The 15,535-nt window shown below is 41.4% G+C and overlaps 1 protein-coding gene across 3 annotated transcripts in view; it reads right to left on the bottom strand.

The window, feature by feature from the left end:
- The window catches only part of MRPS27 (mitochondrial ribosomal protein S27), a 94,454-nt gene that overhangs the window by 7,714 nt on the left and 71,205 nt on the right, over positions 1-15,535 (bottom strand). For all 3 annotated transcript variants that reach the window (XM_025924430.2, XM_086699301.1, XM_086699305.1), the window contains 5 exons: positions 14,548-14,626; positions 10,990-11,105; positions 7,224-7,326; positions 4,480-4,622; positions 2,358-2,525 (listed from right to left, as the gene is read on the bottom strand). In XM_025924430.2, the coding sequence (XP_025780215.1) occupies positions 2,358-2,525; positions 4,480-4,622; positions 7,224-7,326; positions 10,990-11,105; positions 14,548-14,626 (609 nt within the window). The remainder of the gene's footprint in view (positions 1-2,357; positions 2,526-4,479; positions 4,623-7,223; positions 7,327-10,989; positions 11,106-14,547; positions 14,627-15,535) is intronic.

Here is a 15,535-nt window from a genome sequence, read left to right as displayed (position 1 = left end):
CTTAAGACGCACACAAAATGGCAGAAGCAGCTGATAAACTGGAGCTAGCCGGTCTGTATCTTTTCTTTCTTTTTTTTTTCTCAACTTTTTTTTTTTTTTTTTTTTTTTATTTTTGGGACAGAGAGAGACAGAGCATGAACTGGGGAGGGGCAGAGAGAGAGGGAGACACAGAATCGGAAACAGGCTCCAGGCTCCGAGCCATCAGCCCAGAGCCTGACGCGGGGCTCGAACTCACGGACCGCGAGATCGTGACCTGGCTGAAGTCGGACGCTTAACCGACTGCGCCACCCAGGCGCCCCTGTATCTTTTCTTTCTGAGTAAGTGAGATAAATGCTTGTCTACCAGCATTCCCTTCAACAGATGGAACCCAGTGCAAGGAGTTGTTTTTTTTTTTTTTTTTTTACTAATGGCATGCTAAACAGCTCCCAGGAGTCTTTGCACTGTTATAAGCTTCCACCTGCTGTGTTCCATTGCAGGTCAACCTTTACAAACTGACTGCTCACAGCTCCATCTGAAATGGCATCTTGGTTTGGTCGGTATTATATTCCTGGAGAAGTGAAGTACTAAAAACACTAATACACTTAAGTGCTTCAAGATGTAGATCATCAAGAGAGAGTCACTAATGGCCCCAGCTCTAGCTTAAACCACACCTCCCCATGCTCCAAAAACAAATGCCATTCACTGGCTTAGGTGATGAGGCCTGCTCCAATAAGGGGAGGAAGGTGGGCAGAATCCATGTGTCAAGCCGTGGCTACAGGCCTAGTGTGATGGGTCAAGCCTATAAAAATGGACCCCGAATTACCTGAGACTATAAAAATCAGGCAACAGGAAGAAAAGGAAATGTACAATGAAAATTATTTCATTCTGGTATCACTTTCCATGTGGTTTGAGGCCAAGGAGACACCTTGGGACACCAGAATGACAACTCAAATCTGAGCCAGCAAACTTCTGTTCAAATCCCCCATCAGTCACTTATGGGCAAGTTTCTCTCAGCCTGGTGTCATGTAACGTAGGAAAAGCAGCACCGACCCTCAGAGCCATAGGGAAGATAAATGAAACGCACTGGTGCCTAATACACGGCTAGCAGCCAATAAATATTTGTCTCTTTTTGTTTTGCTTTTCAAAAAAATGCATCTGTTGAAGAATGAGGACTAAGAATTTAATGCAGCACAGATTTCTACTCTCTTGAGATTAAATGTAAGAAACAAGAGAAAGAGGTGGTCATCTTGAGGAGTGTTGTGGCAGCCTTGGTCAATATGAATATGGTAGATGATAAACTATGAGGCTAAACTATGGATGATTTTTTGTTTGTTCTTCAGCCTTTTTAAATCTGCAAAGTTAAGAGAAACGAACAGGTATGTAAATTTGTAACTTAGCTGCCAATTCTCTGTGTACCTAATATTAACCTTTCTTTCTTAGTTTTCAAATTATAAAAGAGGGACACTGAACGATGACTTTACAGAAGTACCAGGAGAAACAGCTACTGCAAGTACAGTGGAGTCCTCCCTATAACACAGGGAAATAGGTATCCCATAGCTGGTTCAATATAATTACTGAACAGATCTAAGTGTAATAATCAGGCAAAATGACACCTATCTGTCTCAAAATGACACAACAGTTCAGCTGGCATGGATGGGAAGGTTTTCTGTTTCATGCAAAGAATTCTCCTTTAGACAGCATATTTTTCTCTTTGCACTAAATATATTAAAAACAAAGCAAGGAAGAGGCCAAGGGGTTAACCTCTGAACATAGCTCTTCTTCCCTGACTCTGATCACAGAGGATTTCGGGACATACAGTTGAAATGTACCAATGGCAGCTTGAGCGCTCAGATCTGTTCTGAAAAGACACGGTGGAAACTTGTTCACCTCTTCCATGCAGTCCAAGTAAGTCTTCTCAGGGCCTGAGTGCACAACTCAAAGCCAAGCAACAGAAGACACCGGCATCTGATCTCCATCGTACTCAAATTGGACTTTTTATTTCTACTTTGGTTTTTGGGTTATCGAGCACATTAGCGCAATATAGAGAAAAGACCAGATCCTTTCCAGCTGGGGATGGAGTCAGGTGACTGCTCTGAGGCGGCAAGCTATTACCCATGCATCAGGCACATGTCAGGGATGAGTGGGTAATGACATGCTGCCCCAGTGACAAAACTGTGACTGATTAGCTCACGTACAAAAAGGAGCATAAAAATTCCATTTATTACTTTTAAGACCACTTCCTGTTTGAAGCATGATTTTTGATGTCAGTTTTCATGCGTTTGTGTGGGACACTGATGCATGAAAGGGCTGCCTATCACGACAGAAAAGAAGCACGCATAATGCACAGCTCAGAGGGGCTCAATTCTGCTACGACGCACCTTAAATCGTTCCAGGTATTGGGGAAGCTTGGACTGTTCAGTTTCCTCCACGTCCAACTGCTCCACCAGTTCTTCTGAGCCCTGGCCGTCTTCTTCTTGGGGCTGTGCCTCTGAAGACCCACAGGCTGGAGCAGTCACAGCCTTCAGCGTTCTGTCTAGCACATCCAGCTGTGGAGAGGACAAAGGGGCAGGGACTAAGCATCCTGTGAAGCACCCTGAAAACACGCTGTTAAGAGAGGGTAGGGAAGGGATAGGAAGGAACAGCTGGGATCTGAAGACTAGTGAACTCTTTCTCTTATAAAATTATAGGAAAGAGACACGGTTATATGATTTTACATGAGAAACACCCTGTCAGATGGCATGGACAACTTAGTACAAAACAAATGGTACAGATCAGCAAGCTCAGAATTCTTTGTATATGAGTCAGCACAATGGCATTTGATTTCACCTTTAGTCAACTGGGCAGGAATCCAAAAATTATGTTCAATGGGTACTCAAAGTAATCCCTTTTCCAGGTCGTTCTTCCCCAACCAGTTTGGAAGTGGGAGAAGGAGAGAAAAACTGCCACAGAGCGCAACCAACAGAGGACCATTGTGAATGTGCGCAAGAGAGACTCTGAATCCAGGCCAAGCACTTCCTTCACAGAAAGACTGTGGCTCGCGAGGTTTCTGTAAATTAGGGAGCTGCACAACCCTCATAAGCTACTGACAGAGACTTGACAGGCATACGTGAAATCCACAACGAGGTGATCTCTGTGACTTAGAAAGTAAATAAATTATAAAACAGAGGGTTCCTTTTTCTTTTGGCCTGTCGCCCACCACATTCACTTTGGGGCACACCTTCCCTTGACCCACCGAGGGCCTAATCATTCTACAACCTCAAGGTCAGCATTTGCACCTGCTTAGATACCAATTAATCCTACCATGTCACATTAGAACAAAAATCTAGGAAATACTCCAAGTCTTTTAATGCCATTACTACATTATACCCACACCTAACACATATTCCATTCTTGCTGACATCCGAATCATATTCTTATTAGGACAGATCACAAAGAATACAAATCTGGCTTAGGTTGGAAGGACTAATTTCCCTGGCAAAGGATTTATGTATAATACTGTGTTTTTTACCACCAGAACTGACTACAACAAGGTTAAATATGAGTATGTATTTAGGAATGTGGATGTTCTGTTACAAATATCTACCAAAGAACATGATGATTCACTAGACATCAGTATCTGGTCAATACAGGCACCAGACTTGCATATCTTCATGATGAAAATGAAGCCAAGGAGTGAGCCCAAGTGACTGGAATCAAGGGAAAACAAAGAATGAGCTCAAAGTTAACTTTTACATCCTGGTAATGCAACAACCAACGTCCATCTAGGCCTCCCTCTGAAGATGTAAACGGCTTGGACAGGAGCGGACACTGGCTGTCTGTGGGGCAGGAGGCTTTCATGTGGCTCTGAGATAATACGTTTCCTGTGGGCTAAGTCTGGTGGTTCCAGTGTCAAGAGCCCTAGGTGACTGAGAGATGCGCTGGGGCCATAGGGAGACAGTGGCCCAGTCCAGGTAGAGGGAGCCCCTGAGGACTCTGCAGGGAACGTCCGACCCACATCCTCCAGCACCGTGCATTCACCACAGAATCGTTTCATAGAAGCAAAACAAGACTGTGCCATCTCTAGCCCCCAGATTCCTCTCTTGAGGGCTTTTATGGGGGATAATAATTGCCATGCAGTCTCCCGGGGCTACAAGGGTACAGAAAGGCCGAAAAATAAGATGAAATATTAACCTCTCTTGAGCTGCCACTGAGTTTTACTGGGGGAGAGGGTGGTATTGTGGGCAGTGTTTTACTGAACTCAGTTTAAATTTCAGGAGACAGGGATAGTTTTCCTCCACACACTGAGCTAGAGAGTCAACACTACTCTTATTCTCTAATACTTCTGGTCAGGAACATTGAGAATGTGTGCCGTTTTTCATTCCCTTTCCACTGGAGAAGTACATGATTCTACAGAAGTACAGAAAGGAGGGGGAGGGGAAGAAAATGAAAACAGATTCACAGCCTGGCTCACAGGGAACAGGAGACGGCTAAAGCACACTGAATTAGAGCCGAAGGACGTACCGCTTCTGCACACAGCTTCCCGTCCTCCGGGGACGAGGCCACCTTCTCCATCACTTGAAGGGCTCTGTTGAGGTAGCCGGGTTGCCACAGCAGAGGCATGTTATGGTACACAGCCCGGAGTCCTCGCTGCAACTCCACCTTCCCTGTGGCCAAAAAGAACAATGAAGATGGCTCAGGCATGGCTTCCCACTATGTTTGAGGCTGAGGACTTGAAAGCAAAGTGAATATGCACCTGGCAGCTCTAGAAATCAAGAATCATTTCAAATATGTACCAAGAGCTTCATCCTGGCGAGTGACCTGGTGCCATTCCAGATGGATGATGAAGAATATGGTAAATTCACCAAATCCATTTTTTAAATACGAAACTGTACAAATTTGCTTTTTTTCTTTTGTACTTGGGCTGGTGGAAATTATCATGAGGATGTATGAATCACAGGGCTGAGGGAAGTTTAGAGAGGTTGATATATCTGTCTCTTTAAGTGGAACTACCCTTATAAAACGAGTCAAACAACTGAAATACTATTTTTGTTTCAAGAACAAAATCTTCCTCAGAAAAAGAATTCCCACAATTCTCCTACAGTGAAAATCTCGTCAACATATGACAACTTTCCCTGCCAGCAAATGTTTGACATTTTTCAAAACGCTCCAAAACATCCCATCGACTGTCCTTTATTTGAGCTTCATCGGTACTTAAGCCATAAAGTCTGCATCATCCTTCTTGATCTTGGGACATGAATGTTTTTCTTGATTCCTCAAACCGTCACAAGTGGAGCTCCAGACGTGGACACCAGACACCAGGGGCCTCAGGTGGGGCGAGGGGCTGTCTCTGTGTTCCTGGGGAATAGAAGCCCTCTCTGCACGGATGGCCAAAGTCACCTTGAGCTGCCAGGTCTTAAAGCCACCTTAACTTATCGTTCCTGGGAAGGAGGATTGGGAGGGCTATAGTAGGGCAGAAATAGACAAAGCTTATCAGGTGACAGCTAATTTTAGACTTTAAGATACTTGGGGCTGGACTGCAGTCACATTCTGGGAAAGCTGCTTCCACTGGGGCCGGGTGAGGCCGTGCAGCACATGACGCAGTGAGAGCAAAGGGCTTTTTCATCTGACAGCCACCAGTCCCGAAGCACCAGGGCCTCTGCAGAGACAGTGGTGACCACATACATTTTCTTAGTCCTGACAGCTCTCTGAATAATTCACATAGTATAACAGTTCCGAATGATCACCTGAAGGCAAAGGCAAAACGCATAAGCCAACAGCAAAAGGAGATGGCATATAAGGAGAAAACGATTTTATTTTTTATTTAAAAAAATAAAAAAAAATTTTTTTTAATGTTTATTTATTTTTGAGAGACAGAGACAGAGACAGAGCACGAGCAGGGGAAAGGCAGAGAGAGAGGGAGACACAGAATCTGAAGCAGGCTCCAGGCTCTAAGCTGCCAGCACAGAGCCCACGTGGGGCTCAAACCCATGAACCATGAGATCATGACCTGAGCCTAAGTTGGATGCTTAACCAAATGAGCCACCCAGGGGCCCCTAAAATTTTTCTAACGTTTATTTATTTTTGAGAAAGAGACAGTGTGAGTGGGGGAGGAGCAGAAAGAGAGGGAGACACAGAATCCAGAGCAGGCTCCAGGCTCCAAGCTGTCAGCAGAGCCTGACGCAGGGCTTGAACTTGAAAACTGCAAGATCATAACCTGAGCTGAAGTCAGACACTTAACCGAGTGCGCCACCCAGGTGCTCCGAGAAAACAATTTTTAAAAAAGAGTGGTCAATTTCTTTTGCTAGTCTGATAGCCAATTGATAAACTCTAAATTCCTCTCCCTACATCAGTCTATATTAGAATCAGCACCCGAGAGTGCCACACTACATTTTGTTGGTGAAGATCAATTTCAAAACTGCTAAAACTTTGATGATTTTCATAAAACAAAGGTAAGTCAAAGCAGTGCATGGTCAAGAGAAGGTACCTTCTGAAATGCCTGTCTACTTAAGACAAAGAATGGAAGAACAATAAAATAATATGCATTTAAGAAACTCTGTAAATCAGGACACATTTTATGCACACTTAGGTTGGATGTTAACTGCCCTGATTTCATACAACTCAGGTTCTGAGGCTTCAATCTCCTGACCTGTCTTTCAATTCAGTCAGGGAATGAAAGTAAAGCAACCAATCCCCTGCTTGGCCTAGTCACACTGTGCCAAATGAACCTCTCTGCTTTCTCTAAGTGTTACTAGACATGCTGTCTGAGCTTCCCTTCCCTCACCTGAAAACGATACCAAGGATGCGAGTTCAACCCTAAGTCTTGATTTCTTACCTCCTGGACTTCAGGTCTAAAAGAGACAGAAAGATCTTTGTTAATACTGGGAAACATTTTACTAGCTGGCTGGTTTTCCCAAGAGAAGGCCAGAACTTTCCATTCTTTATCCCTTCCTCACATTGATTACCACAAAATATGATCCAAAGCCACCAGAACTAGTTTTCACCTTACCAGTGGTAACAGGTTTTAGAAGCCTCTTTACTGCCTCTTAAGGCATAAGTCCCTAAGTGTAAAGCTACCAAGGTCTATTTTTATGTATAAAAATGAAAGCTGTAGCATATGAATACAATCATACATGATATCGTATGAATAAAGCTGTATGAATAAAATCATTAGCACACTGAAATCAAAATAAAAATTTATTACAAAGTAGAAGACTGCATCCGTTCTATCCACGAAGAACAATATTTGTAAAGATCACTTAGCTTACCAAGAAGTGCATAGCCATACAACTGGGAACTCAACCCCACTGAGTTCTTTTGCTTTAGGCCTGGGAGTAATAGCGATGCACCAAAATTCCTCTCCTCTTCCCACTGCAACAGAATAAACCAGATCATGGTCCAGCCAAGCAACAAATTTGATTTTTAATGATTTTTAATGGGGGGGGGGGGGACATGTTATAGCATTAAGTAAAAAAACCAAAAAACAAAAAAAATAACAAAATAACAAAGCTATAGTTTCACTATGATCCTAATTTTATAAAGAGAAGATATTTATGTTTAATGAATAACATAGAAAAGAAATACCCTCTGTTTACAGATTTCTGGGTAATGAAATTATGAGCAGTTTTGGTTTTTTGCTTTATACTTTCATTATCTTCCACATTTCTGGCAATGAATAAGAGTTCCTTTTGCAATCAGAAAAGCAAAACAAAACAAAAATAAAGAGTACACTCTGGACCAACAATGCCTTGAGACAATCAGTAAAGATTACACATGCTGTCAGCCCAATATTCATTCACGTTGCTATAGCATGCTGGGGCCAGCTTTTGAATTTTAAACAATTCAGCAATGATAAGACCCCTTCTACTTCACAGTGTAAAAATAAATACAACTATTAGGTTGCTTTTAGATAGATTTGTGCCTCTTAAAAATAAATTGGACAATCAGAAACACTTAGTGATCATTTCTTTCAACTCAGGGTGCAAAATTACACTTCATTAAAATTGGAGCTTTTTGAGACATGGGGCGGGAAGGGGCAAAAATACAAGCATTGCTGAGCCTGCTACAGGGCAGCAAGAATAGTGAAGAGGGCTCGCATAGACTCTGGGCTCAGAGGACAGCCTTGGCAACCATCCAGACAATGAGAGCTGTGATCTTCCTGGTGCCATATGGGTGCACGTCAGCCAGGGCCCTTGTCCTGGCTTGAAAACAAACAACACAAAGCTCAGGGTGCCCTGCGCTGGTCTTTGCAGTCAGAGGTCAGGAAGGAAGCAGAGAACGAATGAGGCGTACAGGCTACAATTGTAGCCAGGTATAAGCGAGGCACCCTGGGTGTTAATGGGCACCCAAGCCTCTTTCCTGGGAATGGCCTTTGTATACTACAAGCGTAATTTCTTACGGTTTTTCTCAACCTTTGAAAAAAGCAAAAATCTTGGGAGGAAAAACAAAGCCTCCTCAGGCACTTGTGCAGCACAGATAAGTAAAAGCTGGTAATTTGAAGACCAGGGCATTTCACTTTCAAAAGCAAATCACCCTAAGGTTTGATTTCCCCCCACAAAAGCTGCATGAAAAGGTACGCAGTGAATAATAAATAAGGAGCCTTAAATTTTTTTTTCTTTTCTTTAGGGAAAATCATGATCTGTAGTATCTAAATGTGATAGCGGTGAAAAGCCAAAAGAACGGTATCCTTGCTGCTCCGGGAATTGAGCAGGGGTGGTGATGGCAGCTGGAACAGGGACACTTCTGAAGGCACTTTTAGATGGATGAAAACCAACAAACGAAAGTCTTACAGATTTTTTGGGGATGATTCCCTGAAAATAATACAACCACCACTGCTTATATGAGAAGCTATTTATGTGTTAATGTATGAGATCAGATCTCTTCCAAACCTGTAGCTTCTGCTGTATGTACAATCAAGGATGAAGTCAGGTGCTATCGTACCAGGGTCCTCAAGGTTTTCCTACTTGGTGCTTCCCATTAATACAAAGCAAATCTCATTCTCCCTCTCTCCTCTCCACTCCCCTCCACTGCTAGGTATCTCAAAGCACCACCTACGCTAGCTGTCTCCTTTCTGCCCCTTGAACTTACTCCACAATCCACTCTAATTTCCTTTCCTGCTCCATTATTCTATGGAAACACAGGTTACAATTGAGTGTCTTTAGGCCACTAAATTCAATGAATGTTTTAAAAGTCCTCATCTGACCTACCCTCTCGGAAGCATTCTAAACTATAAACCGCTCTTTTCCTGTGGTTTTTGTGACCTAATACAATCCTGATTGCCCATTTTCCTCTGTGCTTCACCTGCAGAAATTTATACCTATGTATATAAATTATGTCCCCAGTCCAAATGTTTCCATGAAGATCTCAATTTCCCTCATGAAATCTCTTGGTTGTCTCAAAGGCATCTCAAACTGCAATATGTTCATAGCCAAATAAATTCAGTCTTTTTCCAGGGTTCCCCTTGCAAACACATGACAACCTTTCCATCCAGATACACAAGTCAAAAACTGAGGAGATGATTTCACCAGTATGTTCCTGCTTCCACATATAGTTCTCCACCATATGTTATCTGCCTCCCAAATATGTTCATTGGCTACTCTTAAGTCCATACATTCTGGTCCCCACCTGACCATTACTGCCTACTGAGACAACCATTGTTGATCTAATCTCCTAACCACATTATAGCCGATGTATCTCTTCAAAATTCAAATTGGATCATGTTACCCCTTCTTCTTAAAACTTTTCAAATGCCTCTATTTTTAGGATGTACATAATACAGCTTAGCATGAATTACATTCTCCAACCTTACCTCACCCCATGCCCTTCTTACCATGCTCTCTGTTGCAATTACATTGACTGTCTTCCTATCTTTTTCCAGCCCCTTTCTGCTTGCCATGTTTTTTCTGCCACAGGGCTTTTGCATGTGTTATTTCCTCTTTTTGGACTGTTCTTCCTCTCTTCAACCAGTTAATTCCTATTCATCTTTCAAGTATTAACTCCAGAAATATTTCCTGAAGGAAGCCATTCCTAACCTAAGTTTAGGATACAAACAAAAACTCCCCAATACAGACACTTTTCATACAAGAGGTCTTTGTGGACCCATTGCAGCTATAATTTTAAATGCATCTATTTGGTTTGTTTTGCCTTGAATGCCTGTATTCTTTGATTGGAAGCAGGAAATGTTTGTTTACCACTGTACAACCAGTGCTTGGCAATATATGGAAGGCAGCAGTTGCTCAATATAAATTTAACGAACTAATGAATGTGAGCTGGATTCGATGGCCTTTTCAGTTCCTACCCAAACTAGGATTTTCTGATGTTACATTGGAAGTTGAGGGTAGACTGTAGGGCCAGACCGCCTGGCTTCTCCAGGTGGCTTCAGCACCTACTAGCCAGGTGGCTATTATGTAACATCACTGCGCTCCAGTCTGCTCATCTGCATAGAGTTGTGAGGATTATATGCATTAATAAATTTAAAACACCAAGAACAGAGCTTGGTGTAAAGTGGGTACTATTTAAATATTGGTTACTGTTGTTACTGTTGTTATTCTTAGGATAACAAGAAACAATGATTAAATAGCCTTATCTAAGAAAGGAAAATGAAACTTGGTCTTCTGGACTGACCAAGAGCAACCTTAGGAAAACACTGACGTGAAGTGAACACACCCAAGCTGTGGTCAGTTAGCTGCCTCATTGCTTCTCTGATATGCAAGTCCCACTGTCAGTGAGAATCAGTTATCCAGTTCTGAATGTCTGAGGTGCATTCAGCTTAGCTCAAGTTTCAAAATGCGCCTAAGGACTTTCGCTTGAGATTCTTTCAAGTGAAGGGACATCCAGTTCCACGCCGTCAAAAGCCAGTCACTAAAATGTACAGAAGGAACACTCATTCCTGGTTGTTTGGGGTCTCAGAGCTGTGTATCAGATGGCTTCTTTCAGATTCTGGTGGCAAGGGTTTTCTCCAGGAAACTCATCCCTACTAAAGAGTCACTGCATGCTTCTAAGGCTCTCAGTACTACTTTACGGTCCATCACTTACACTGAAGTCTGTCTTCTTGGCCAGGCAATGGTATAAAACATAGAGGGACAGAAGCTGAGTAGAAGGCACTTCAAAGGCTTCTTGCAGCATGATCTCGAAAACCACGGATAAAGCATCTGGCAAGAAGACCAAGTAAAGAGAGGAAATTAGTTTCAGGTAACATCTCCAAATCTGTATTTAACTATAAACAGTCTTAAAAAGTGGGGCATGAGAGGGGTGCCTGGGTGGCTCAGTCAGTTAAGTGTCTGGACTCTAGATTTTGGCTCAGGTCATGATCTCACGGTTCATGGGTTTGAGCCCCACATCAGGCTCTGCACTGACAGTGTGCCGAGCCTGCTTGGGATTCTCTCTCTGCCTCTTTTCTCTCTCTCTCTCTCTCAAAAATAAATAAAACTTTTTTTTTAAAGTAGGGCATGATAGAAAAACAAACAGAATTAAGAAGCAAAAAATGTGAGCTCTGATTCTAGCTCTTCCACAAACCAGATCTTTCCAAAGTCTTTAGCTTCTCTTGTGCTTATTATTATGTACTAAGTCAGGTGCTTTTGCACCAATCTTTTCAAGAACATTGAATAATCTTAATTTCTCTTAAATCTTTCCAGTATCATCTTCATAATGATTACCATTTGTCCCATCTACTTGAAAAGACTGTTGGACAGTCCATCAAGATAGTACATATAAAAAATGCCTCATAAATTGTGAAGCAAATTTAAGGTATCATGTCCATCAGCTGGAGGAGCTAAGGCATACAGAAAGGAGGCAAATATATTTTCCAGGTCACTCTGACAAACAGAGCAGAAGCTGGGTTGACTGCCCCATTCTGTGTTCCAGAACCTTCTCCCTGTTGGGGCAAAAGAAGACAAATGCTAGAGAGGATCCTAAATCCCACGTATTGTTTTAGAGACAGAAAACTGATGGCTATAAAAAGGATAATCAGGCTCAGTTTTTTTTTTTTTTTAATTTTTTTTTTTCAACGTTTTTATTTATTTTTGGGACAGAGAGACACAGAGCATGAACGGGGGAGGGGCAGAGAGAGAGGGAGACACAGAATCGGAAACAGGCTCCAGGCTCCAAACCATCAGCCCAGAGCCCGACACGGGGCTCGAACTCATGGACCGTGAGATCGTGACCTGGCTGAAGTCGGACGCTTAACCGACTGCGCCACCCAGGCGCCCCAAGGCTCAGTTTAAAAAGACTTGAAACACTGGAAAGAAAAATGCTCATTCATAAACTATAAGGCCCTGACTATAACACACAATATATTTGTTTCCACATGAATGCTGATCGTAGAAGTTCAGACCTTGAGCAATTTTTATTTTCCTTTAAGATTCTACAACATAGATGGAAGCCAAGAAAATCAAGTTCAGACAATTTCTTTTCCTTAATATTTGTTGTTAAATTAGAGAATGCTAATATTGGTTTAAAATATGGTGCCAGCACATAACATAGGCACAACACATGTTTTTGACTAAGTAAGTTGCTGTGTTAACCAATTTTTACATATAATCATAATTATAAGAGTTAGCACTGACTTGCAGCTGTTCCTATCCAGCTGGTTTTGTACATGTTGTTATGGTTCCTAATGAGGCCATAGGCAAGAACTTCTATATTCTTTTTGCAAAGGGGGAAATGGAGATAGACAGACCAAGAAGTCATCTACTAAGTCAGTAGCAAATAAGGACCTGGAACGGATTTAAAACAAACAAACAAAAACTCCAAACAAACCAATATTTTAAAAGAACACAATTTTAAGCTAAAACTCCACTTTAAAAAAAAAAATCTGTTCTTTCAATTGTTCATTACTGAATCCAAAATTACACAAGAAAAATAAATCAAACTTACTTTATCTTTTATTTATATTCTGCAGCTCATTCAGCTTGGGAAGTGAAATTAGACTGGCTTATATAATTAGCTAACTTTTCCTCCAAAATCATTTATGTACTTTGATATTGCCTATCCTATTAACAATAAAAACTATAATACTTTCTTTTTTTACTATTATTTGAGAGACAGAGAATGAGCAGGGGAGAGGGGCAGAGGGAGAGAGACAGAAAAATCTTAAGCAGGCTCCATGATCACTGTGGAGCCCAATGCAGGGCTCCATCCCATGACCCTGCCTGCGATCATGGCCTGAGTTGAAATCAAGAGTTGGATACTCAACCAACTAAGCCACCCAGGTGCCCCAAAAGTATAATAGCTTCTAAATCTTTGCCATAAATGACAATAATCTTCATTAAAACCTTATTTTTAGAAATCTTCAATATTATTTACTCTACATTTAGGGCAAAAAAAGTCCTTTGACCCCTCTAACATACCTTTTAAAGAAAGAGTGCAGGCAGAAAACTGCTTCTAATAATTTTCCAATGATATACTATTAAATGTGATGTTCATGGAGCATAGATTAAGAAACAGGGAAAAGCTAATTACCTTCCATTTGAATTCAGGAAATGTAGGTTTAACACTGAGTGAGAAATAGACAAGAAGGGATAATTGATATTTCAAAAAATAACATATAGCAAATAATCTTTGGCAGTCAACAACTGCAAGCCTTTTGAGGGAGAAGATAAAGCAGAGATCCAAAGAGAAAGGAGAGAGGTGTCCACACTCAGGGCAGAAAGGTCCAGTCCCCCGCCTGAGCAGCAGGAAAGGTCATCGGTGCTGGTGTGCAGGAATGAGGGGATGGAACCCAATGGCAGGAATCACAGGATAAAACTGCCCGCCAGGGCATAACCACGTTCCTGAGGTAGTAACTCCCCAAACACAGGCCTGGCTCCCTTGTGGCTTCTCAGTACCAACCCTGAGGATTAAATGGTAGAAGGGGAAAGCCAGTGTGTGTCTTTACACAGTGGCAAGATTCCTCTTTCCTTCTTCACTGTCAGCACAGCCACAAACACAAGCATGCCGTAATAGGATTCCCTGTCCCATGGAGAGTAGCCGGGGTCCATCTGACTCCTCTGTAGTCTGTTGCAATCCCCATCTTTCCTCGGACTCCCTTAGTGCAGTGGAAGTTGAGTCACTTTGAATTAATTGCACAGGATTAGAGAATTTTGTGGGTAAAGAGATCTCAGAGATTACTCATCCACTTATTCTACAGATGAGGAAACAAAAGCTTGGGGAGGTAAAATGACTCTCCTTCATAGCAAGTATACTGCTCTTTCCAGGAAGACAACTGATTTTATAGTCTTACATTCCACAAAGAATAACAACTGTGATTTAAATTAAAATTAGCAAATGGTACTAAAAAGAGTCAAGCTAAGAACTGCATTACTATAATCTTAACCAGCCACAGGAGCTCAGGCAAGGTTTATTGCTTAACTAAATTCATTGTCCTTTGCACAAAGAGACATGAACAAATAAACCTGACAAACTCAGAGGAAAAAACCTGGATATGATTGTCCTATCTGGCCAAGTAGTATGGTAAATCAACTATGCATCTATTTCTGACTGAAAGAGTGATGTAAAGAGATGTCATTCTGAAATTTAGAAAACGAAATTGCCTATATTTACTTACCTTTAAGAGCTGAAGCTCCATTATAAATGGACCTGGGTTTGGTTTCTTACCTTTGTAATTTTCTTTTGTTATGAAAGAATCCATCAGTAAATTGAATGTAAAGTTATCTGGAAAAATTCCATATTGGACCTGTAACGGCAATGAAAATAAAAGGAAAATAAGAGAAATATATTCACTTTCATTGTTTATAATATATGCCTATGCATTATTCATGACAAAACTTGCCACCATTAGCTTTCAGACATTTGACTATCATTTTACAGCATCTGTGACAGTGAAATAAAACCTGTGACTCATGAGGTTTAGTAATTGGAACTTGGTCAGGGTAAGAAAGTTGTGAGTGGGTGTCTGATATAAGACGGTATGTGAAAATTAAAGCTCAATTCTAACACCTCATCAAAGCTAACAACAACAAAACAAAACAAAACAAAACAAAACAACAACCCTCCCCCACCCCAATATGCCTCTGGTTCTGTGATTCTTTTTATAAGGTATGATTATCAATGCAGAACTGGACTCTCACGAGGAAGTACACATTATCACATTATGCAGCATTAAAACAATGCAGCATGGTTTTCTGGTCTTTATTTTTTTCTCGAACTTTATTGAGCTATAACTGACATGCAACACGTAAGTTTAAGGTGTACAACATGATGATATAATACATACATATATATACACACTGAAAATGATTATGATTACCACAATAAGGTTCGTTAACACATCCATCATCTCACATAAGTACCACTGTGTGTGCGCATGTGCCTGTGTGTATGTGTGGTAATGATAACATTTATGATCTTAGCAATTTGAGATACCATTGACTATTGTTAACTATAGTCACCATGCTGTCCATTAGATCCTCAGAACTTACTTACCTTTTAACTTAAACTTTGTACCCTTTGACTAACATCTCTTCATTTCCCCCGACCCCCAGCCCCTAAAATCTACCATTCTATACTTTATTTCTATGAGTTTGGCTTTTTTGATTCCACATATAACTGAGATCATAGGGTATTTGTCTTTCCCTGACTGATT

This window comes from Puma concolor, chromosome A1 (assembly GCF_028749965.1).
Source record: "Puma concolor isolate L17-30 chromosome A1, mPumCon1.1.hap2, whole genome shotgun sequence".
Classification (NCBI taxonomy): domain Eukaryota; kingdom Metazoa; phylum Chordata; class Mammalia; order Carnivora; family Felidae; genus Puma; species Puma concolor.
The sequence above is the reverse complement of the archived record's forward strand: the minus strand, read 5'-3'. Positions and strand labels throughout refer to the sequence as shown.